The 25,246-nt window shown below is 38.0% G+C and overlaps 2 protein-coding genes across 7 annotated transcripts in view; one reads left to right on the top strand and one right to left on the bottom strand.

Annotated features, from left to right (window-relative positions):
- Window positions 1-1,612, top strand: part of LOC311276901 (rho GTPase-activating protein 26-like) — a 122,619-nt gene extending 121,007 nt beyond the window's left edge. For all 5 annotated transcript variants that reach the window (XM_084386909.1, XM_084386908.1, XM_084386906.1 and 2 more), the window contains one exon: window positions 160-1,612. In XM_084386909.1, the coding sequence (XP_084243035.1) occupies window positions 160-248 (89 nt within the window). In that variant the 3' untranslated portion in view covers window positions 249-1,612. The remainder of the gene's footprint in view (window positions 1-159) is intronic.
- Window positions 552-25,246, bottom strand: part of LOC311276903 (glucocorticoid receptor-like) — an 83,132-nt gene continuing 58,437 nt past the window's right edge. For both annotated transcript variants that reach the window (XM_084386914.1, XM_084386913.1), the window contains 6 exons: window positions 22,091-22,207; window positions 18,483-18,761; window positions 15,080-15,224; window positions 13,590-13,720; window positions 8,329-8,486; window positions 552-6,485 (listed from right to left, as the gene is read on the bottom strand). In XM_084386914.1, coding sequence (XP_084243040.1) covers window positions 6,333-6,485; window positions 8,329-8,486; window positions 13,590-13,720; window positions 15,080-15,224; window positions 18,483-18,761; window positions 22,091-22,207 — 983 coding nt within the window. In that variant the 3' untranslated portion in view covers window positions 552-6,332. The remainder of the gene's footprint in view (window positions 6,486-8,328; window positions 8,487-13,589; window positions 13,721-15,079; window positions 15,225-18,482; window positions 18,762-22,090; window positions 22,208-25,246) is intronic.

Raw genomic sequence — 25,246 nt, 5'->3', positions numbered from 1 at the left:
TTTTGGTGGTAATCAACATTAAGCAACAGATGCCGCACATAGAGCTTAACTTGAATCTGGAACACTTATTCCTTCGGCACTGTGGAAATAAGAGGATAACTAGAGGATTAAGTTGTCAATGCGACCCAAAAACAGTCTTTTTGCATTTTTGTCTCATAGTTCATCGGTCAAGAGAACCAGGCTGGCTGGAGGGCACCTTGGATGGGAAGACGGGGTTAATTCCGGAGAACTACGTGGAGTTCGTTTAGACGCTTTTGGTTGGAGTCTTTGGCGAGGCAAAAGAACTGGACTTCGACAGAAAAGCCACATTAGCATGCCTGAGCGTGTCTGTCCAATGTTATGGGTTTTTGGCAAATGTGGCATTTCACTAGCGCATCATTGTCCCACATATCCCACAGTGCATTGCAGCTGTTTAAAAAAGGGAACGGGGAAGAAAAAAAACAAAAAAACCCTGGGACCAAATTGTTGCTACCGCTTCGGCCACAATCAAGAAACTCTTCCTTAGATTTTCAAACAGGGCTTATCATGAATTATTATAATTTTTTTATATATATATATATATATATATATAAATATGTGAGCACTTCCTGGTTCTCCATGATGTAATACGTGTGCTGTTTCTATGCAGTCTGGGGCTTTTTGAATGTGTTTTGTGTCTTTCAGGTCCTCGTAACTGTTTTGTTTAGAACTACTAAGAGATAACTGTTAATTCCGGGGGGGGAAACTATTGCACTCTTTTGTATATCAGGAAGCAAAAAAAAAAAAAAAAAAAAATTTGAATTTAATTTTTTCTCCTTTCTTAGCATGTAAGTGGAAAAGCGTAAATTATTTCTTAATGTGAATTAACGTCATGTAAACCACTCTTATTTAAGCATTATCTCTGATGAGATTTGTGTTCTTTTGGAGTGTATTAACATTGTAAATAAGTGACAATTGATAAGGTATAATTTTTTTTTTTTTGTAAAATGTGAATGATATATATTTTTATTGTAGCACACTAACTTAATTTTTCTGATAGCCCAATTGATCTTTTTACATAAAAAAAAAAAAAAAAAAAATCGTGTACAATTTTATGAGCCTTAATATTCTTTAGAATATTGAATAAATAAAAATATGGTTCAGTTGTTTTGATTTTTTTTTCTGTTCAATAAAAATGTTCAATAAATCTTCATTTAAATACAAATTGATGTCGATTTTTGTTTTATTTTGAATTTTATTTTAGTTAGAAATTGCTCGGTTTAATCGGAATACAATTGGAATATTAAAAGAAAAGAAATATTGTATATTAAAAGAAATATTGTACAGGTCTTTGTTGTTGTTGTTTTTTAAACGACAATCGGTTTCTGAACTTTGCGGACCAGACAGGATTGAGAAGAAAATAAACCAGCAAGTCCAAGTGTAGATTTGTGTCAAAACACAATGGGGAAAAATAGCAAATTAGCACATTGATTTCACTGTATAAAACACACACAGACCTCCTCTGAACACATTTTATCCAACATTTAATCAAATATGTGTAATGATCGACATTGACTACAGGAGAGGTGTAATACACAAATCATACAAAACAATTTTTTCAAACAAACAGACATTGGATTACTTTTACATATAACTGAAATGCAAAAAAAAAAAAAAGAAGACTTTAATGAAAGCCATATACCAGTGAAATATGATTTGCCCTTAATCTTTAAAGATAGTATTTGCATGAATTTTTTTTTACAAAATATACTATGTCAAGCCAGTATTAGGGTAGTGCAAATTCTCAGGCTCTGATACATTACTTTTACACACAGCTTTATTTATATATATATATATATATATATATATATATATATATATGTATTTTTTATTTATTTTTTACTAGTTCATTTTACAGCATTATGTATGAGACCAAAGCCTAAATCTTTATAAAAGAAATAGAAAAGGATGAAATAAAGTACTAGAGTTGGGTAGTAAGTGCTACTGTAAAATGTAACTGCTTTAAATATTTCTTTTTCTCTCTCTCTCTCTCTCTCTCTCTCTCTTTTTAATCTTTTTTTTTTTTTTTTTAAATCTGCGTTGCTTTGGTCACTCTGTTGCACTATACAAGCTATACTCGCAACCCCCGACTCCTAACTTAAAACAGTGATTACTCATATATTCCCTATAGATTTATAGAATTTACATTTACATATAACATCTGCAATACAGTTCTTGACACAAAAAAGATAGCAATACAACTTTATGTATTAAAATTTTGTTGTAAAATGATGTGTATATCAAAGTGTATCTGTGTAATTATATTTTCTTTTTAGTTACTTTTAAAAAATGATCAATGATTACCAAACAAAAAAATATTTTTTAGACACTTCAGCTTTTTTTCTGAATTCATACAACCTCTGGTTTATGGCTCACAAACTCCCTTTGCAAGGCCTAGTGTGAAACAATTAGAAAACGCGTCATCTCACAAACCTAGCGAGGAATTTGTAAAAAAATAGTCTCGTAAAACACGTGATTGGGATTTTTTACCGCGTACATTTCGATTTCATGTCATATTAATGAAGCTGTTGGAAATGAGCGTTAAACAAACAGTGGCTCGGTAACACACACCGGATTCTGTGACATACGCCAGGTGACGACAATCGGCTGCATTACTGGAAATGAACCTTTAACCCTCTGCTCACCATGAGAGTTTTAATACTGTACATGGCCATAGTGGCTAAATAAATGGCTGAATATGGTCACATTACCAAATCTAGTTGTGTTATTTTAAGATAACATTGTTAGTTCAATCTTTGAATGCTCAGTTGTCTTATACACTCAAACAATGGGAATTCCAGAAATGTGCAACATGTAGGCCTATCTTAAAAAAAGGACATATTTCACCCAAAAAATGTAATTCTGTCACTATTTACTCACCTTCGTGCCGTTTCCGACCCCGTATGTTTCGAAGAATCGTCACACGGCACTTTTCAATACAACAGGTCATAGAGACAGAAAGATAACAGCATGACTTTGGAACAACATGATGATGAGTAAATAATGACAGACTAATAACCATTTTTCATTTTTGAGTGAATTATTCCTCTCGGCTAGTAATGAAGCTTAGCTGGTGCAGACACCCTAAAGCGGAGTAACACACGCAACAACGAGCGAACACACACACACACTCGAGCACGAGAACAACAAATGTTCCTTTTGTTCTGATGTTACCAAAAACAAAAAGTGGGTCAAAACTTGTGGGCCTTATGTGGGTTACCAGATTCAGAATATGCAGAGAATATTCAATTAAAATGGTTCCCAAGGATGACAGAAAATTAAATGCATGAACAAATAATCCGAGGTGTCCGAGACACACTTAAAAAAACGCACAAACATTCACACAAAGACATGAACACACCACAGTGGAGAGGAGGGGAATGCTGGGATATGCTAATCTGAATATGGCCAGAATGGACAGGAATTTGACTAAATAACCCTGAATTATCCACTGATTCCAGGATTTACCAAGTGCTGATGGTCATTTATTTTACGTGAACCTGAGCTAATAATTAACATAAAAACAAAATTAATTTAATAATCAATTGTCAATATAATATGCTAAAATTTCAGTTAGATAAAAAGTTCACCCAAAGAAAAAAAATTGTCAGTGCTGTTTTAGTATAATTGAGATACTATTATGTATTTCCATTTTATTTTATTTTAATTGTAGTAAAATAAGTTGTTTAAAATATCCACAACAACAAAACATTTTTCTCACCCTCATGTTATTCCCGTATGAATTGCTTATTTCTGTGGAACACCGATTATTATTATTATTATTTGTTTTAAATAATGGAACCGACAAAGATTCAAATTCACGAATGAATGATTTGTTTATGAATCGGACTAATCTGGTCCTCATCGAAGAGGTACATCTTCAGTGAATAAAGACTTGTCTATATAAAGACACACAACATGAGTGGTATATGAGCCGCTCTAACAATACATTTATGGCGCTTTAGTGTATTTTTTGAAGCTTGAAAACTCAGGAAATTATTTAGAATTTCTCCTTTTGTGTTCCATGGAGTAAAGAAAGGCATACAAGTTTGGAACAAGACGAGGGCGAGTAAACGATGGAAGAATTTTCATTTTTGGGTGAACTATTTAAAAAACAAACAAAGAAATAACTTAGTATTTGCTGACAGTCATGGAACAGATCTTGATTTGAGTTGAATTATCATATGGCATTTCCACGGCGCTGCATACATACTTGTTTTGGAACTTCGATGAGATTGAAAAAAAAATGCTTTATACTTTTGAGCACCTCAGAGGACCGTTAAAGGAACACGCCGACTTTTTGGGACTTTAGCTTATTCACCGTATCCCCCAGAGTTAGATAAGTCCATACATACCCTTCTCATCTCCGTGCGTGCCGTAACTCTGTCTGACGCACCCACCGCTAGCCTAGCTTAGCACAAAGACTGGAGGTAAACGGCTCCAGCTAGCATACTGCCTAGAGCCCTGCACGGGGCAAAACATCCAGCCCTAACCGAGACCTGGCCCGTGGTGTTCAAGCCCTAATCCGGCCCCAGCCCGAAAACGTCTGCAATTTTTCAGCCCGAACCCGACCCGAGACCAACATCAATATCACTTTGAGCTCTCTCTGACGCGCGCTGTCTCTGCTAGACGCACACACAAGATGCACACACACGCTACTAGGTAAAATTTTATTATAGGCCTCAAACATAACTACCACCACCGACAATTATGCCCACAAATATTAATACAGACTGTCCATTACAGAGAAGCATAAGCATGCAGTAGAGAATATTATACAGCCAAATGTGATCCAGCGGTAAATAAAGATTTACGGCCTACCTTTCTTTGATGTCAAGTAACTTTACTGAAGAACAACGTTTCAAAGAACTCTTCGCCAACTGGCTAACGTTCAATAATAATACAAGTATAATAAAGAAAAAAATAATAATCTGTTGAACTGAGTAGGCTCATTCACTGTTTATTCGCGATCGTTGTGAAGAAAAAGAATAGCATCCACTGTTGAAGGCTTCAGGCTCGGTAATCAAATCAAAACTCTTTCAAAATGCAGCTTTTCCTGAAGTATTGGGAACTTTTAGTAACTCCTTACGTGCTAACTTCTCCCTGATGCTCTGCATGGTCAACTGTCATCTAATGCATTGCACGCGCGTGATCGCATATTGCGTTGCATATTTATAATATTATCAATATAACAATATTTCATACAGTAGCCTGCGCTCTGCACGTATATTATGGGCACGATGAAAGGAGAGAAGCTAAATGAGCCCGAGTCCGACCAAAGCCCAATCTGTAAAAAATAAAAAATAAAATAAAACATCTACCCGACTGCTTCCAATAAGTGACAAAATAACGCCAACATTTTCCTATTTACATGTTGTGATTTGTATAGTCACAGCGTGTACAAATAACATGGTCACATATTCTCAGAAGGCGAAGCACTGCTACTTGGGCAGAGTGATTTGCTCGCAGCGCCTGAGAAGCCCTGTGGTGAGGAGCAGAGTTCGCTCAGAGTTGGAGTAAATCACTCCGCAGAAGCAGTGCTTCGTCTTCTGAGAATATAGTTCCCAGTATGAATACGGTTAGAAGATGGCTGTGTCTCATGTGACCATGTTATTCGTACACGCTGTGACTATACAAATCACGACATGTAAATGTTGGCGTCATTTTGTCACTTATTGGGAGCAGTATGCTAGCTGGAGCCGTTTACCTCCAGTGTTTGTGCTAAGCTAGGCTAGCGGTGTGTGCGTCAGACAGAGTTACAGCACGCACGGAGATGAGAAGGGTATGTATGGACTTATCTAACTCTGGGGGATACGGTGAATAAGCTAAAGTCCCAAAAAGTCGGCGTGTTCCTTTAAGCTGTCACCCAACAGAGAACCATCGAGGCAGGCTTAGACAAGAAAACAGACGTGACGTGACGAATGGGAGTCGTCGACATAAAGTGTGTATGCCAAGTCATTGCGTTAGCCTGAGAAATGTCTGAAATTGATTCGCAAAGCGCAAAAAAGGCACATTTCCCTTTTTTTTGACATACCTTTGTAAACATTTCAGCAGTGTACATGCAAAAAAAGAGAAAATATCACAAAAATACGTCTTTCTGAAAGTCATATTCCGTCTGCTCTGAGTACATGACTCTGCTTTGTCCTTTGTCCTGCTCCACAAACATTTGTGAAGAGCGAACTTCACCTCTCTCCTCTGAGAATCAAGCAGAATTCATGCTCAATTCATTCAGGATGTTTGGGGGCAATCGGGCAGGTTGGACTGGCGCTGGTAAGGGAAGGGTGGCGTTAAGGCATTGTTATGATCTAAGGCAGTCATTTCTGATGGAACAGAAGAGGCTTGACACTCCCGTCTTTAAATTTTGGTAGCTGATGGCTGATGATCTCTGCCAACATCTCAGGAAACTCCACGCTCAGAGATTTATTCACAAACGTGTAGAAACAGAAGTCGAGAAGCCCCTCCACCATCTGTGGACAGAAGTAGCATTTCAGTAGAGCTTTTACAAACAATGCAACTGCAGGACAGCATGTGTGTCCTCAAAAATATGTTGTTTTGCATGTTTTATTATTGCTTCTTTGATTTTTTTTTTGTGATTTTTTTTTGCTGTTGCACCAAATCAAGTCATGTGGTGCAACCGACATTACATTAAACATTAAATAGTAGCATAGGGAGGACAACTGCAGAGCCTCATGACTGTCTGTCAAGGTCAATAAGTCTTAAAATTTCAGATACTTTAAAGTACATTTTATATGATATTTTTATTAATGTTTTGGTTTGTTTAGGTAGTAAAATGTCATGTGGTACAACCTCCAAGTTAATTAATCTAATTCATATTATGTGTAAAAATACTAAAGAATAAAAATAATGACTAAAGTGTATACATTCACAAGTAGTGGTTGAACGATATAAGTTTTTCTGTTGGGCCGTTACGCGTCGTAAGCGGGACTTTTATTTTGATAGCACTGAGAACCATCTTCTGTGGTTTACTGTCTTTGTTGAACAGTTCTGTCTAATAATAAAAAGGCAAACACTATAATACTTTTTAAAGTATTCTCGGCATTCAGTTTCCCCGGAGGCGCATTGCTTGTCGGTTGAGTCATGTAAGGTGGTGTTCAAATTTCAGATAATCACAGCACTGTTGTTTTGTTCCTGAATGAATCAGCGATCTTCAGGAACATCTGAAAGTTGTAGACTCTGTAGGAAGGAAGCTCTCTAAGGACACGGTTGGGCTTTTTAAAGATTATTCACCTCAGAATTAAAATGTCCTGATAATTTACTCAACCTTCACGTCATCCAAAATGTTCATGTCTTTCTTTCTTCAGTCGAAAAGAAATTAAGGTTTTTGTGGAAAACATTCCAGGATTTTTCTCCATATAGTGGACTACGGGACAATGGGAACCAACGGTTTGAAGGTCCAAATTGCAGTTTCAATGCAGCTTCAAAGAGCTCTACACGGCCCCAGCCGAGGAATAAGAGTCTTATCTAGCCAAACCATCGGTCATTTAAAAAAATAAATAAACATTTATATACTTTTTAACCACAAATGCTCATCTTGCACTAGGACGGTGTTTTTTTAGTTTTTTTTTAAAATGGCAGATCGTTTAGCTAGATAAGACTCTTATTCCTCAGCTGGGATTGTGTAGAGCTCTTTGAAGCTGCACTGAAACTGCAATTTGGACCTCCAAACCGTTGGACCCCACTGAAGTCCACTATATGGAGAAAAATCCTGGAATGTTTTCCTCAAAAACCTTGAAAGAAAGACATGAGCATCTTGGATGATGTGGGGGTGATTAAATTATCAGGACATTTTAATTCTGAAGTGAACTAATCCTTTAATGCAGTATGTGCAATAAGCAGAGGTGGGAGCAAGTCACACGTGTTCAAGTCTCAAGTAATTCTCAAGTCACAGTGCAGACAAACCAAGCGAGTCAAGTCGAGTCCTGCTAAGAGTCAAGTCGAGTCATGTCACAGTACCAAACAAGAAACAAGCAGCCTAGAGTTTATATTGGCCACGACGTGCTTCCTTAATTGTACATTTATACCCTAATATTAATACTAATTTATTATAATACATATTTATAATTATAGTCCTTAAATTTGCGACTCGTGTCAAGTCACGTGACTCGAGTCCCCCACCTCTAGCAATAAGTATGTAGGCCAAACATTTGCAATGTGCTGACCACATGGTTCCATACGTGCATGAAGCGTTTCTGGCCTAGCATGTTTTTCTCTCTTGTACGCGCAATAATACCGTCAGTGCCAATAATGTCTCTTGTTTGTGTTTGCTGATTGTAAGAGATGCCCGCTTACCTCCTGCATGGTGTCCAAGAGCTTGGTGAGCTGGTAGAACCTCTGCCAGTTCTGGCTGGAGTTCTCCTCTCGTTTAACAATGGCTTTTCCCAGCTCCTTGATGTACGACATGCGGATTTCATCAAACACAGCTTGGCTTTTAAGGCCATCCTTTGGTACTGTGAAAACAGATGGGGTCAGGATTAGACGTTTACATTACATTATTGCCTTTTAATCAGGAAAATATTCCAAGGAGTAGCAAAGTCTGTAAGTCATTATGTCATTAAAGAATCAGAATTTAACGAATGCCAATACTAAGAGTGCATTCACACTCATGTCAGAATTGCCCTACTGACTTAAAATCTGCACATCAATCTTCACGTTATATGTATATACAGTACAGTACACCTCTGTGCTGAGACACACCATAAAGCTTATTAAAAGAGACTACACCATGTGTGAGGGTTCCTCTTGCAACGGTCCTACCGGCTCACATACAACTCAAAGGAAAGTATGCAAAGCTGAGTCCCTGAGGCGTTCAGATCAATGGCGTATCAGCCAGGGATTTGAGGCCTAGGGATGCTGGATTCCAGCCCAGGCAAACACAAACGAACCTATGCAAAACGCAGAAGACATTGATTGTCTTGGTGGAATTACATCCTGATCTCTAATAAGATAAGACAGCAGGACTTCATCATAGAGAGATCTGAGGCTCATCGGAAAGTACGGCATCAGGATATTTACTGAATTTTAAGTAGTATAAACTACTGCCAACTATGTTTAAAACGGTACTGAAAACAGAACTGAAACAGAAACTATGTGCATGTTCAATTCAGCAATTGGTGTCCAGTTATCATCTGGGTTATTTTGCTAAATCTACCTGATTTTTCATATCAACGGAAAAATATAGCGGGATAACCTGGCTTCTCTCGAGACTCCCCTACTAGTTCACTGTTAATGATGCGATAAAGCCCGCCGGCACATTGACGTGACTGGTTACAAGGTAGTTTGTGACGTAAGAAACACGTGCGATTTCAAACCTCGTTTTTGAGACTGTCTTTGGTTCTCTGCAGTTTTAAAGAGGAAATACTCAGCAATGTTGTTTGACTTTATGAATTTGCACATGGTTTGTCTTAAAGCATATTAAAAACACCACACAGACATATAAACAGCATTGAAAACTTGATTTTCACCACAATACTCACCGTTTCAAAGCTATATCCACAAGACATAAACAATATGTCTGTTAATAGGACCACACAAACCTCTCCTGTGTAAAGTTATATACAATTGTACAAATTTGTTTGCAGAATGAACTGCCATAAACCCTAAAACGACTGTAAACATGACGGTTTAAGGGGGTCATGAAGTGTATTTTTTATTTTGTTTCCTGAGGACACGTTGTTAGTAGGATTTTTACATCAAAAACTGTCAATTTAGAAACAAAAATAAAATGTTGTACCCTGATTTTAGCCCTTTGATTTGAGCACTCTGTTTAACCCTGTGATTGGGTAACATTGTTCCATATGAAATAAGTATTACATGTGAAGCTCTTTTGAAAACTTGACTAGTTTTTACTATTACAGCTGCCGAGATTAACTAATCATGGAAAGTCTTGATTACAGAATTATATTTAAAATATAGCTGCAAGCAGCAATTACCGGGGCCAAGCAGAATAAGACGACAAGACATGCCGACATGTCTGAAAGTGTCAGACCAACTGCAACAATGAGCAATTAAAGACATTTAAAGAGGATTTTAGACGAAATGGCTGAAAAATCATAGAAACAGTAATTAAAAATATGATTTAATGGATTATCACTTTCGACAAATAGGTGGCGCAGTTACAAAACTGATGTGATGTGGTCAGAGTGAGGAGACAATGACACATACAAAGTTTGGTGTCAATATGTCAAGGCATTGCAGAGATAAAGCCTGAATAGTGCTATTAGCATCATGCCTCAAATTTGCTGCTGCGCTATACGAAAACGGTTTCGTCAATTGACACGAAATCCATAACTTTTAGTCGGCACAGTCTGGGGATGATACGATTCGATTTTGGTGAAAATCGGACAAACGGTGTGGGAGGAGTTCGAAAAAGTAGGTTTTGAATGAAAATAGCATTTTATCTCACAAAACTGTATTGAAGTCAATGGGAATTTCATGTTTTGTTCTATTATAGCGCCACCAAGAGGCTCAGTCACATCATTTTTTTTATGTGCCCTCAGAGTGAGCCCATACATATGTGTGTCAATTTTGGTGAAGATATCTCAATTCGCTTCGGAGTTATAGACATTTATATGAAAAAACACGTAAAAAATGACTGACACATGACTTTGATTGGAATTTACTACCCCTAAACATCAATATTTTTGCATTTGGGCATTGGCGTATAGCTATCGACCTATGTTTCCAAACTTCTGACGGTGGTTTCGTCTCGATCGGACTAGCGGTTTCGAAGATATAGCCAAATGTTTTTTAAGCGCTAAATCACAACGCTACACAAACCGTAAGACGAAACCTAGCATGTTTGGTATCGTGGGACTCGGCAACGATTCAGGACTCTAATGAGATGAGTCTCGTGAAAATAAGTCGACCACACCCAAAGTTATAAGCATTTGGGAAAAAAAATTCACCACTAGGTGGCGCTGTTTCGAAACTTCTCAGGTTCCTTCAGGACATCGTGATGATGACCAATACCAAGTTTCGTAACAATTCGTTCATGCGTTCATAAAATACAGCATTTTAGCACAAAATTCAAAATGGCTGACAGTCAAAATGGCCGATATGGTCAAATTGGATATCAGTCGAATCGGCATGTTGCCCTGAATCTAACGAGACCAATTTTATGATTTTTGGACAAACTGTTCAAAAGCTATAAGCAAAAATAGCCATTTTCCATATCTCCGGACCAGTAGGTGGCGCTACGCCGAAACACAGCATGTAGCCTCAGGTCATGCCTGTGATGACATGTACCAAGTTTGGTCTGAATACGATAAACTGTTGCGGAGATAGAGCCCTACGACTGTTTTTGCAGGCGCTACGTAAAATTAGTTTGAGTGTTTTTCGAAAACGGTTTAACGAATCAATTTGAATTCCATAACTTTTGGTCAGCACTGCCTGAAGATGATCTGGTTCAATTTTCGTGCAAATCGGACAAACCATCTAGGACGAGTTCGAAAAAGTAGCTTTTAAGGACAATTCAAAATGGCGGCCATATTGTAATGACGAAAATGACGTCATAGGGTGCAATCGAATTGGCATGAGCTCAGGAATAAGAGAAAAAAAGAATTTTGTTGATTGGACTTACGGTTCAAAAGTTATTAGCAAAATAAAAGTGAAACTTTGGACAGGTGGTGGCGCTAGAGGGAATGACTTAGACACACCAAAATTGGTGTATTTAATGTTGGGACTGTCCTCTATCAGAATGTCAAACCATTACAACTTTCCCGCAATCGGTTCTATGGGCTGCCATAGACTCCCAGTCGGAAGAAACGGAAGAATAATAATAATAATAGGAACGGGAACAGATACAATAGGTGCCTACGCACCTTCGGTGCTTGGCCCCTAATAAACATACTCTAAATAAAAGCTTGCAGCACTAGGCATTTTAGCCAATCACAGTCATGTCTGTTAAGCACACAAATGAGCTCACTAGTACTACTTGACTTTACTTAACTTTCACAAATACTTTAATCATAAAACTAACACAATGCAAGCATGATGTAAATATCAGATATTCATTGATCAGTGTAGACAGTGCCATTGATCATAACCAGAGTTTTGGCGAGTGAGGGTTTTGGAAAGGGAGTCTTACTTTTCTCACGTTACTCAACCTCACGCTGAAAGCCCTGCACAATTAATTTACATATTGCAACTCATTATTTATTGTTTGTTGCATATTTGGTTGTTTTTGGTTGTCTATAGACCTAATAAAGTTACTGATTTTTTTAAATGTTATTGAAACATTATATTTTATATTATAAAAAAAAAATATATATATATATATAAAGTTATATATATATATTATATATTTTACTGTGGCTCTTGTGGAAAAATGCATGAACCAAAAAAAAAAAAAATCTCTTTGGTCAGAAAAGGTTCCCAACCCCTGGTGTAGGCAGTCTTGTGCTGATGCATTCATTTCTATTACATAATTTAAAAAAAAGTAGAAACCGAGTCATTGTGGCAGCTTGGTTTCAATAAAAACTGTTTTTGGACTAACAAGGAAGTTTTAAATTCTGAACCTTGAAGAGTACAATGACCTCTTAAATGTGAAAAGTTCAGGGAAAATTTGATTTCTCAACTCATGATAAATGAAAATGAGGAACCAGTCGAAAATGTATTCTTGTAGTAATCAACATTATGTTACAAATGCTGTTACTTATGCTTGTCTTGAACTCAGAATATTCATTTATAATTTCGTAACGAAAATGTTTCAACATTTGGCTGTCCAGTAAAATAATAAGTCAACAAAGGCTGTTAAAAGTGCACTTTTTATTCACAACGATCTGTAATGTAATAAAGTGTTCTTTTTATAACTAAAATGTATGGACATAACACTTAATTTAACAATGTAATGATGTTCAATTATTTGTTTAATATTATTATTAATTAACAGTTTATCAAGTCAAAGAAATTTGTGTTATTATGCACTATATAGTAAGCAATTATATACATATTTTAAACTAATATCATCTGTGTGTACTTGGTTTAACTAGTTGATAGAGACCTGATTTCAAGGGAGGAGATTGGGTCATTTGTCACATAAAACAAAATGGAAAGTCGAGAGCATTGCATTGTGGGACACTGTATTCCATGCAAATAACTTTACTCAATTTTTCCATTATTTATTTCTAAAGAAACACGAAAATGTATAAAAGGCTCCATTACCTTGTATCTTACGTTATGGCCCCGTAGAAGCCGTTTTTGTATATATATAACCAACATACTATGGAAAATCTGCATAGGACAGCAATACAGTGGCCTCAAAATCTATTTGGACACTGAAGTCGCATGAAAGCATTAATTCACCTCACACAGGCAATCCTAGGAAAGTATCCACAGGTGTATTCCTTCACATTAATTATGAACATGTTCCACTGTTGTCTGATAAAGCGTCCAAATACATAAATTATGCATTGTTTTATCATTTGAAACCACAAAATTGTGAAATATGTGCTTTCTTTAAAATAAATACTTGACATTAATGCATTTTTCAGTATGACTTTTTGAGGTCACTGTAAGTGCGACATACATGTGAATTGTGATGACTGCTGTACCTGTGCTGAGGAGGAGAAGCACCTTCATGCAGAGATACTCGTCGTAGGACACCTGCAGCCGGACCAGCTCACTGGCAATCTTCAGCATCTGGTTACACTGGTCACCCATGTAGGGCAGTTTCATCCTCTCCCTTTAACACACACACACACATATTTATATTCTACATGCATTTCACAGCACCAAAGAGAGAGAGAGAGAGAGAAAGAGAAGGCCAAACATCATGGCAGACAAAAGAAACGGTTCAATCATGACAACTTGAAATGGTTTTAGCATGATAATGAATAATACAATGTTAATGTATCTGGTCTTGGCAAACTAGATCTTCTCTGCTGCACAAGTATGAACGTGCTTTTGCTAATAGATACACAGACACGCTGCTGTGAACATGTAAGATATGCTGCTGCTGCATAAATAGACATAAATAAATCCCGTAGCAGATCAAGGCAGGTAGAGCTGGGGAAGGTGAAGGGTTTTACCCTACAGCAAACACTGAACCAGACTATTTAAATGTTGGGCAAGCAATCTCATTGGCTGCAGGATCAGCTGAGACAGCCATGCGGTAATTGATGTGATTGCTTGCAGATTTCATGTAAAGGACAAACAGTTTTATGTCTGAACTAGATATTTATTCTAACATCCGGTCATTTTATCTTTGACGGACATAAAGCAGCATGCCTGTGAAATTATTACAGGTTTAATTGGATTTATTGACGATAGGATTGTATATTGACAGAAAAGAATATGCGATATAATGTGCAATTCCCAAACTGACAAATGCAACATATAGGATTTGCATTTCCAAGCTGTGCATCAAATGTTTCAATACCCAGAAGCTGTCATTTCTCATTCCATGCAATACATATGACTGAATAATATAAATAAAACATCTTGTGTAATTCATGAAATGCATTCTTTACTTTTTTTTTTTTTTTTTACATTATAAAGTTGAACAATTAAAAAAATATATATTATTCACCTTTAAAAGTTTTTGTATATGTTATTTTAGTAATGCAAATTGTATTATATATATGCAATAAAGCTCCTGGGCTGCTACAATAAGCATGTCTGAGAAAGAAGTAGTTGACGATTTGCTAACTTTTGCGAAGTTCAATGGATTGAATCTTCACACACCATGTTCCATGTCCTATTAAATTTACATTTCCGTCCTTCTAGGACCAGAGGTAACATCTCGAACGTCAGCGCACAGCCCTGCTTTGCTCATTATTCAGATATCAAAAGACCTAGATTTTCATTAAGAATAACCCAAAGGAAACACTTACATTGAAATATAGCACATATAAAACGTACAAGACAGGTCTAGGGTTTTTCATCCTTAAACGCAAGTTTTAAAGTCTGATAACCGATAGAGAAAGATAATTGACTTATGGTGCCAGTGTAAGTCTGGAAGTTTGAAAATGGTGTTGAAAACCACATAACCTGTCATTTAAAGCCAAAACATTCCAATTGTGGGTAGTAAAGGTGGGCTCACTCATTGATGACGAGGTCTGGAGCGAAACACAGCATGCCTCCATCACACTGCTGGTAGGATCTCCAGCCCAAGCCGAAGGACATGAGGAAGAGCCAGGAGCACTGCAACAGCGTCATCTGGTCATCCAAGTGCAGGTTTCTGAAGCCTGAATATGACAGGGACATTAACTCTACAGGAAGTATACACTCTTAAAAACACCATAGCCAACTCAAGAGTCCTACACAAGCAAACTAGTTCATGACATAAAGGACATTCTTTGCTGATTGTGTCACGGTTCATGAATTCACTGTTTTCTCCTTGTCTCGTGTAGTTGTTGTTTTGTGTGTGTGGGTGTGTGCGAGTGGGCGTTTCGCTCATTCCAGATTGATCAGCGATCAGCTGATCTCAATCTCATCACCAGCTGCAGCCTATTCCCCCACCTTTAAATACTCATTGCACTGTTCTCTCTTTGTCAGATCGTTGTTTGATGTCCTCCGTGTGTGTTTGGTCCTGTTCCAGTCAGCGTTTCAGTTTCGTGCTCTTGTTCCTGTTCCGTGTTCACCTGGCTTACGTTCGTTGTCTGGATACTTCACCATTCACCTACTTCATCATCACGTCACTTCATCTACCGGATTGCTGACCGTCTAGTCCCTGCGTCACCAGTCTTCCAGAGATCCTCGATCTGCTCAACTTTCTAAATAAAAGAGTTTACTTGCATTCTTGCTTCCGCCTCATTGATCATGACAGATTGATCCTGGTTTCTCCCAAGGTTTTTTTTTTCTCCATTCGGTCTCCTGATGGAGTTTTGGTTCCTTGCCACTGTTGTTGCCTTGGCTTTTGGCTTGCTTAGTTGGGGACATTTAATATTCAACAATATTATTGATCTGCCTTACTTAAGGTGGACGATGACGCAATTTTCTTCTAGAAACAAACTTTGTTGTATTATTTTCCTGTTATCACTGTAAAGCTGCTTTGATACAATCTGTATTGTAAAAAGTGCTATATAAATAAAGGTGACTTGACTTGATTTGAACCAAAGAGCTGCAAAGAATCATCAAAGGGCCTTGTTTCAAAATGTAAAATGGTTTGAATTACACTTTGTTTTTGAGACTCAGCCTGTGCAATATTATACGATTGCTCTTGCTTCAGATCTCTCTGACGCAACTTCATAATGACATCTCTTTGTTCTGATTTTGACATGATTTTGATGTCACTAAAATCAAAACCAAATCTTCTTTCCTGACATCAAGACACTGTGCTTTATTCATGAAACTGGAGCAGAACAAATTTGTGTCAATTGTTCATGAAACCATTGTTACATAAAATGTCAGATTCAATTGAATGAAATAATCATTAGGGCCAGATATACACATCACATAAGGAAACAGAGAGAAATCTATTTCTTTGAACTTCCACATGTGTGTCATGTTTTCAAGTTGTGGGCTAATGGATAGAGACTGGAAACTCGAAGGTTGCGGGTTTGATTCTCGATACTGGCAGGAAATGATGAGGTGTTCTTGAGCAAGGCATCAAACACCCCAATCGCTCCCCGGGCGCCACAGTGAATGGCTGCCCACTGCTCTGGGTGTGTGTGTCCACGGTTTGCAGTATATATGTGTGTGTGTGTGTGTGTTCACTACTCACTACTCCTAATGTGTGTGAACTAACTTTGATGAGTTAAATGCAGATGACAAATTCTGAGTATGGGTTACCATACTTGACCTTCACATCATGTCACTTAAAAACTTCTATATGTCTCTTTAAGGGGAATGTACAGTTCGAAATGAGTTTGCTCAATCATGTGGTTCTTTTGTAATCCTCTTCCACAAGCATTTTTGCCCAGTAAGCCCATGACACACTGCCAGAGCAGAGAACATCATGTGCTTCTTTTCTCACGCTTTTAGTCGGTGATGAGTTTCTAGTAGCTCATTAATTTGAAAATAAAGGTAAAGTAAAATAGTGCTGTCAAATCTATTAATCGCATCTAACATAATAGTTTGTATAATAAATTATATGTGACATAAATATAATAATATATATACACATACATTATATAAACACTTATTTATATATATATATATATATATATATATATATACATACATACACACTCACCTAAAGGATTATTAGGAACCCCATACTAATACTGTGTTTGACCCCCTTTCGCCTTCAGAACTGCCTTAATTCTATGTGGCATTGATTCAACAAGGTGCTGAAAGCATTCTTTAGAAATGTTGGCCCATATTGATAGGATAGCATCTTGCAGTTGATGGAGATTTGTGGGATGCACATCCAGGGCACGAAGCTCCCGTTCCACCACATCCCAAAGATGCTCTATTGGGTTGAGATCTGGTGACTGTGGGGGCCATTTTAGTACAGTGAACTCATTGTCATGTTCAAGAAACCAATTTGAAATGATTCGAGCTTTGTGACATGGTGCATTATCCTGCTGGAAGTAGCCATCAGAGGATGGGTACATGGTGGTCATAAAGGGATGGACATGGTCAGAAACAATGCTCAGGTAGGCTGTGGCATTTAAACGATGCCCAATTGGCACTAAGGGGCCTAAAGTGTGCCAAGAAAACATCCCCCACACCATTACACCACCACCACCAGCCTGCACAGTGGTAACAAGGCATGATGGATCCATGTTCTCATTCTGTTTACGCCAAATTCTGACTCTACCATCTGAATGTCTCAACAGAAATCGAGACTCATCAGACCAGGCAACATTTTTCCAGTCTTCAACTGTCCAATTTTGGTGAGCTCGTGCAAATTGTAGCCTCTTTTTCCTATTTGTAGTGGAGATGAGTGGTACCCGGTGGGGTCTTCTGCTGTTGTAGCCCATCCGCCTCAAGGTTGTGCGTGTTGTGGCTTCACAAATGCTTTGATGCATACGTCGGTTGTAACGAGTGGTTATTTCAGTCAAAGTTGCTCTTCTATCAGCTTGAATCAGTCGGCCCATTCTCCTCTGACCTCTAGCATCAACAAGGCATTTTCGCCCACAGGACTGCCGCATACTGGATGTTTTTCCCTTTTCACACCATTCTTTGTAAACCCTAGAAATGGTTGTGCGTGAAAATCCCAGTAACTGAGCAGATTGTGAAATACTCAGACCGGTCCGTCTGGCACCAGCAACCATGCCACGATCAAAATTGCTTAAATCACCTTTCTTTCCCATTCTGACATTCGGTTTGGAGTTCAGGAGATTGTCTTGAGCAGGACCACACCCCTAAATGCATTGAAGCAACTGCCATGTGATTGGTTGATTAGATAATTGCATTAATGAGAAATTGAACAGGTGTTCCTAATAATCCTTTAGGTGAGTGTATATAAACACTTACATTTCTGTTAGATGTGATTAATCGATTTGACAGCACTAGTTCTGACATGATATAAGGTATGGATAATTCTGAGGGCTCACCAGGAAGGGCTTTGGCCCACTTGACTGCAGAGACGACTTGGCGGCCGCCCAAGCGGTTAAGTGTCGTCATGAGGCGGGTGGAGGTGTCCGGGATGGTGCTGTCGTAGCCCGAGTAAATGATCTCCGGCTCAATGGCTTTGAGCAGGGACAGCATGGTGGGCACCAGCTGGGGCATGGCCTTGGGCACCAGCGAGCACATTTGCTCATCGGGCAGAGTGGGCGCCTGCTCACTTGAGGACGAATGTCCCCGCAACCGCATTAGTTTCTTGTTTTTTCGAGCTGAAATAAAAGAGAGAAATGTGAATATTAACGACTCAATGAAGACATTGATCTAACAAACAATTCCATCTGAATGTTTAATATGGCTAGGCATTGACACAAATTTCATGATTCGATTTCAAATTTCCTCAAAGGAAAAAAAACTCCTCAACTAATGATGTAAAGTATACAGGGAACCCCAGTTGGTACATCACTATATTATTAAAGGTTAAAATTAATTGATTTAGACATAGGGAAGTTTTTTATAACAACGTTTTAATAATACATTTTTAATGACATTATGTTTCTACTCATATACTTTTTTTAAATATAAACATTTAAATGGTGGCTGCCATAAAAACATGAAGGATTTATTCAAACACACATTAAATATTGAAGAACAGGTTAAAATACAATGAATATGCAATATGATGCATATATTTAAATTATGTTAATTTTTCTACCTGATTAATGAGTTTTTGGGACACTGAATGGCTTTCCTGAGGTAAATGTGATGTACGTGACATTAGGTGCATTCACTCCATGTCATGATTACCGTAGTGATTCTGAACTGTATAAAGTGCTTGTAGAACTTGTAATTACAACGTGTAAACTCGTAATTTTCTGAGAGCTATGAATTGTGCCACGTGGCCGCTGTACCACCTGACCACTGCAGATTTAAGATGTGTTTGACTTGAGGCGGTGCTGTGCAGACCGAACGGTGTATGACATCAAAGTACCGCGAGAGCGATTCGAAAGCATACAGAGCTTTAAATACGGTAATTACAACATGGCGTGAACGCATCAATTGCTTACAAGCTGTTTTATTGACGACTTTACGTGATTGAAACACTGATTGCACGATTGCATGAGACATGGATTTCTGTAAGCTGTACTGTATCTTGTTATTCATTCATGTTCTTTTTTTGCTGTTGCTGTAACTAGTAGTAAAGCGGAAGAGATGATCTGTTCACGTGAGCTCCGTTCTGCCGCTTTGCTTAAACTGCTATATGCGATCTATCGCGCCACATTAAAGAGCGCCAAAATTGTTTGAATTTCACAATAAAAATGACAGAATTTGAAAGCTGAGACTGTTTTATACCAAAAGTAACATAGCACAAAGCGTAATTGCGATTTATTTGATTGGAAGCGATACGAAGCTTTGTTCATTCATCAACTGAAAACAACGCAGACTGAAAGATCGATTCTTGGGATTTAAGTGCAGACACTTACATGACTAAATAGACTTTTATCTTTCATCTTGATACAGCCTTTGGGAAATTCACTCTCATATCTTTTTTTTTAAAATGATTTTCAAGGTTTTGTAAATGATTCAGTGACAAGGATCTCAAAGATGAATAAATCTAGTTTAAACCTTAGTGTTCATTTCAGGTTTCAAAAGTTGTATCCAATAACATTATTTATACTACGGAGCTGTTGAATGCTTGAATCTGATTGGTTGACGAACGTTATAAGGTGTGCAATTATTTTCAGGGAAAGGCACGGCTAAAATTTCAAAGGTCTTTACAGCTGACAACAGCAACAAAAAAAACACACAACACTGACCAAATAAATAGATATAGTAAACAATAGGATAAAAACGTCAAAATATGTCCATGTTTTTTTTTTGCCACAAAATCACGTTTTCCTATGTAAGGAAAGGATACTCTCTTTCTCCCACTCTCTCTCCCACTCAAACACACACACATACAGTAGCCTACGCACACACTCGCACAGAAAGGTGCTGACAGCGCTGCTCTGACGATTTTAGCAGTGAAATACTTCAACAACTTAAAAGCTACATGATATTTCTCATTGGCAAGGTAATACCGGTGCTGTTCTTGGAGCAGATGAACGTACAGTTTCGCTTTTAATATGACACCGTTGAAAGACACACAGACTCTGGTAATTCACATACACAGAGATTAAGTATCTCTTTCTCTCTCCCTATAACAGCAATGTCGAAATCTCTGAAAAGCCAGTAAACTCTTCTCTGTTGCTTTGTTCAAAAAGGCAACTATCTGAGGAATCATTTGTTGTTAAAAAAAGGTGGTAATGAGGTAATGTCAAACGTTATGTCGAATATCAGCGTTGTCTACTTTCGCAGCATAATTTTTCTCAATTAGTCAAAACAAAAGAGGAAGACAGTTACCTGCACAAAAGATGTCACTTTCAGATATTCTTTTCATGTTAAGTCTTTTCTTTAAGGAGGGAATGGATTTTGACGTTGTTAATGAAATTCGTTCTGATAAAATGACTGACTGCAAAAATGAGAATAACAATGATAAAAACCTGTCCTTTGGACATATTGGACCACACAAATATTATAATAATTTGATTTGAACTTAGAACATATTCATTACAGAAAATGTGTATTCAAGGTAATTGTATGGATGTGTTTTTTTTTTTAGTTTGTATAAACAGACCTGAACGACCAAAAGCAGAAGCCCTCTTCAAAGATAATTAAAATGAACAAATCCAGATTCTAATGTTCTATATTAAAGACAATGTTCTCAAGTGACAATGACAACAGAGTAAGAATTAGCATGTGCTTTTTAGTCATTTATTGTGAATACTGAATCTTTCAAATTTTAGCACAGACTGTATGAATGGAGCTTAATGCGGAGACACGAACACCTTTGTGTTTTGATGTGCGAACGCCTCTTAAAGGTTTTCTCTCATAAAATCGCTGTTGTTGATTGTGAGCTTACCATCAAGCACAATGTCATTTTGTCCCACTTTCTAAATGTTCTGCCATAAATGTTTCTATGGCAACTAAAAGCCTCTCTGGTACAACCCCAGATTTAGTTAGCAGCTACTGCATCAAGGTCTTTTTTTCTCCTGTTTGGTGCTTCACGCAAATAAATCATCCATAATTTTAAAGGCTTGCACAGAGATGGATGAATCCTGTCCAATATCTGTGAAGTACATCAGCACGCTGTCAATGAGGCACCGCTGCCTTCTTAAAGCTTTCTGGCCATTTTAGAACTTCCTTCATCTTTTGCACATGAAAGAAAAATCTACACAGTCTTTGGTCTCACCGTGTTTTCACCACCCACTTAAGGACGTGCACTGGAAAAAATGCGCATACGTCTAAAAGAAATACTGGAACTGGATTATTTGATGACATTTTATCCAGTTGACATTTCTCGATCACTGATGCGAAAAGTGTACCATATTAAAATTGAGTTTTTCCCTTCAAAATCTATCATTTTTGGGAAACTCTTCACAAATGTCACTCCTAGTTACTTGCTGCTTTGCGCTCCTGTGCTGTGGCATATAAAAGGTCATATAAATCACTCGAGTGAGCCACATGACAACCGCTCATCAATCCATCAGAGCATCCTCACCTTCCAGATTCATGCCGGCCTGAAGACACTTGCGGAAGCGGCATGCCGGGCAGTTTTTCCTCCTTATCTTGTCGATAATGCAATCATTTCTTCCCGCGCAGAGATAGTTGTGCTGCCCTGGAAAAAAAGATTTACAATTACAATGAGCGCCTCTGATGTTTGGGGTTATAGCATCACCCCCCAACCCCCCCCCCCCCCCCCCAAAAAAAAACAGATAGACTTTGCAGCAAAGTGACAACTGTTTCATAGTTCTGTAGATTGAATTTCATCTATTTCATCGATTGAAAAGTGACAAACTGATTAAGTGTCTTAAAAGTAAAACTAACTAAAGGAGCTTTCGCACCGGTTTTCGGGTGTGTTCGCACCGCAGGAACTGTGAACGATTTTAGTTCTAGGAACTCCTTTTGGAGGAACTAATTTAGCTCCTACTTCCGAGTCGGGTCTAAACCAGCACTATACGACAATTCACCATGACGTCACAACAATAACAGACGTTCTTCCGGGTGGCAAAAGCCGAAGCGTTCCTATGGCAACGCTAGTAAATTGCTTGGAAGGGAGACCCACCGTCGGCAATAGCCTAATCTACATGTCAACAGGTAAGTTTATTCAAGAACAGACGTGGTGGAAATTCAGACATAGTTAACATGATCATTGAGGGACTGATTAACTAATTCAGGAGATAGCAATAATTGAAATGCCTAACCTTGGTCATTGTAGATGTAGCGCTAGTCTACTACCATACTTTTTAAATGAGCCTCAGCCTACCATTGAGTATTTCTTTTAGTGACTGTTGCTGTTTGACTAACAATATGTTAGGCTATGGTAGATGGTCTATTTCCCTGTGATCTAACTAAAAAAGGCTCTGATTGTCTGACGTGAGCTTTTGACGGTGTAATGGATAGCGCGCTGTAGCCTAGCGCTACTCAGCTAGGCATTCACTCAAACTAAACTCGCGGTGATGATGAAACCAATGTGGTACACACATCAATCAACCATCAGCAGTAGCCTACAACTATGTTTTGCTTTTCCTATTTCTTCCATTGACATTTGATCAGTAGCCTACACGACACTAGAAGTTCTGTCTCTTCCTTGTATAATACTTATACTTCAGGCAGTGACTGGCAATGAGTCTGATCTTGAAAAGAGACCTTAAGTTTACTAATATTAGTCTCGAATTTCCCCAGCTGAAGATAATTATGCTCTGCTATGATTTTGTAGATGGACCGTTTTGAGACTGCACAGAGCAGAGGTGAAGAGCAAGCAGGGTTGGCAGCAGAAAGGTAATCGTTGGATGAATCATATAATTTAGGGGATCATTAAGATTTCCTCTTAGCGGTTTGGTTGTTTGCACAGGCTTGCTATCTTCTCTGTAGCACTACTTTTGACGACGTCCATGCGCTTTAACCTCCTTCCTTTTTCTGAAGGAAATCGATAAAACCCTACAACCTTTTGCTGTATATCTGGCGGCGCAACCCCAAACACAACACGTTTTCGTTATCGTTTCAACTTTGATCAACAACAATGTTTTTAACTATGTAACTGTTTACAGTAGCCGGCTTGATCTCTTCAGTTGGTCAGTAGAAGCCGCTCGCCTTCTGCCACCGTAAGTATCTTGGTGCCTATTGTTTACAAACATTCTGAAATGCGGTATGACCTTATGCGGCAGAGAAACGAGGGCGCCGCCATCTTTAGAATATTGTCTTTGAACTTCCGTTTTTGCGGTCATTCTGTATATTTCTGTGACATTGCTGTCCAGGAGTAATTAGCTTTTGAAGTGTATTTACTTAATGTAAAGTTAATGAAAATTATCATTAGGATTGTAATGTTTAAAGCAGATGTCTTAACAAATGTCAGTAGACCCGGGAATATTTTAAAACGAGCCGTTCATTCATAAATACGCAAGATCGCTGTGAAAATACAGACCAGAAGTCAAAAGACAACGAGCGTAGCGCTGAAAAGGAGCGGGGCTACATAAGGACTATAGGAACTATCCGTGGCGTTAGTGTACGCTGATTGGCCGAACGCACGCGAAACACCGGCACCAGGTCATTTTTTAAAAAGGCTGTGTAAACACACAGATTATAGCCTACTGTATATATTTACTCCAGAAACTAACTCTACGAACATGGAAAACAGTGATAGATGGTCCTCTTAATCTTTTCCTATGAAGAAAACCCAACGCAACTTTGAGGGGACCAAGCAAAACATGATTATATTTCTGCTTAGTTAGCAACACTGGACATCAACCACACGGCATATGTTAATACCTTTTCATATACTGTCTTTCTATGTATAACCGTTCTATCTAATAAGGTAATAGACAGGACTGTTAGACAGATCGTAAACTAATGAACACGGAGAATGTGAGCTCAGGCTGGCGTTCTCAGCGCCATCAAAATAAAGGTCCGCCGTGCTATAAAAATAAAAGTCACAACAACAAGCGCGGCTTACGTCACTTCAGAGTTCCTACTGGCGGTGCGAATTCAACCAGGAAAACGTTCTTAGGGGAACCATTAGTTCTGGGGGAACATTCCTAGAACTATCCGGTGCGAAAGACCCTCATAGATACGGTTAAATGCAGTGCTGACATTGACAATCAAATATGAGAATGTAACACTGTGAATAAAAATGAAATGATAAAGATATTCTGCATAACATTTCCATTTGTGTTTCATGGAAATAATAAAAAATAATACAATTCTTCTTAAAGGGATACTCCACTTTTTTCGGAAATATGCTCATTTTACATCTCCCCCAGAGTTAAACAGTTGAGTTTTACCGTTTTAGAATCCATTCAGCCGAACTCCGGGTCTGACGGTACCACTTTTAGCATAGCTTAGCATAGATCATTGATTCAGACGAGTCCAGTAGCATTTCTTTCAAAATGACCAAAGAGTTTCAATATTTTTCCTATTTAAAACTTGACTCTTCTGTAGTTAAACCGTGTACTAAGATCGACGGAAAATGAAAAGTTGCGATTTTCTAAACCTATATGGCTAGGAACTACTCTCATTCCGGCGTAATAATCAAGGAACTGTGCGGCTTAGCCATATAGGCTTAGAAAATCGCAACTTTTCATTTTCCGTCGATCTTAGTACACGGTTTAACTACAGAAGAGTCAAGTTTTAAATAGGAAAAATATTGAAACTCTTTGGT

The sequence above is a fragment of the Rutilus rutilus genome, assembly GCF_951802725.1.
Source record: "Rutilus rutilus genome assembly, chromosome: 18".
Lineage (NCBI taxonomy): Eukaryota > Metazoa > Chordata > Actinopteri > Cypriniformes > Leuciscidae > Rutilus > Rutilus rutilus.
This window is presented reverse-complemented; position numbering and strand designations above follow the sequence as displayed.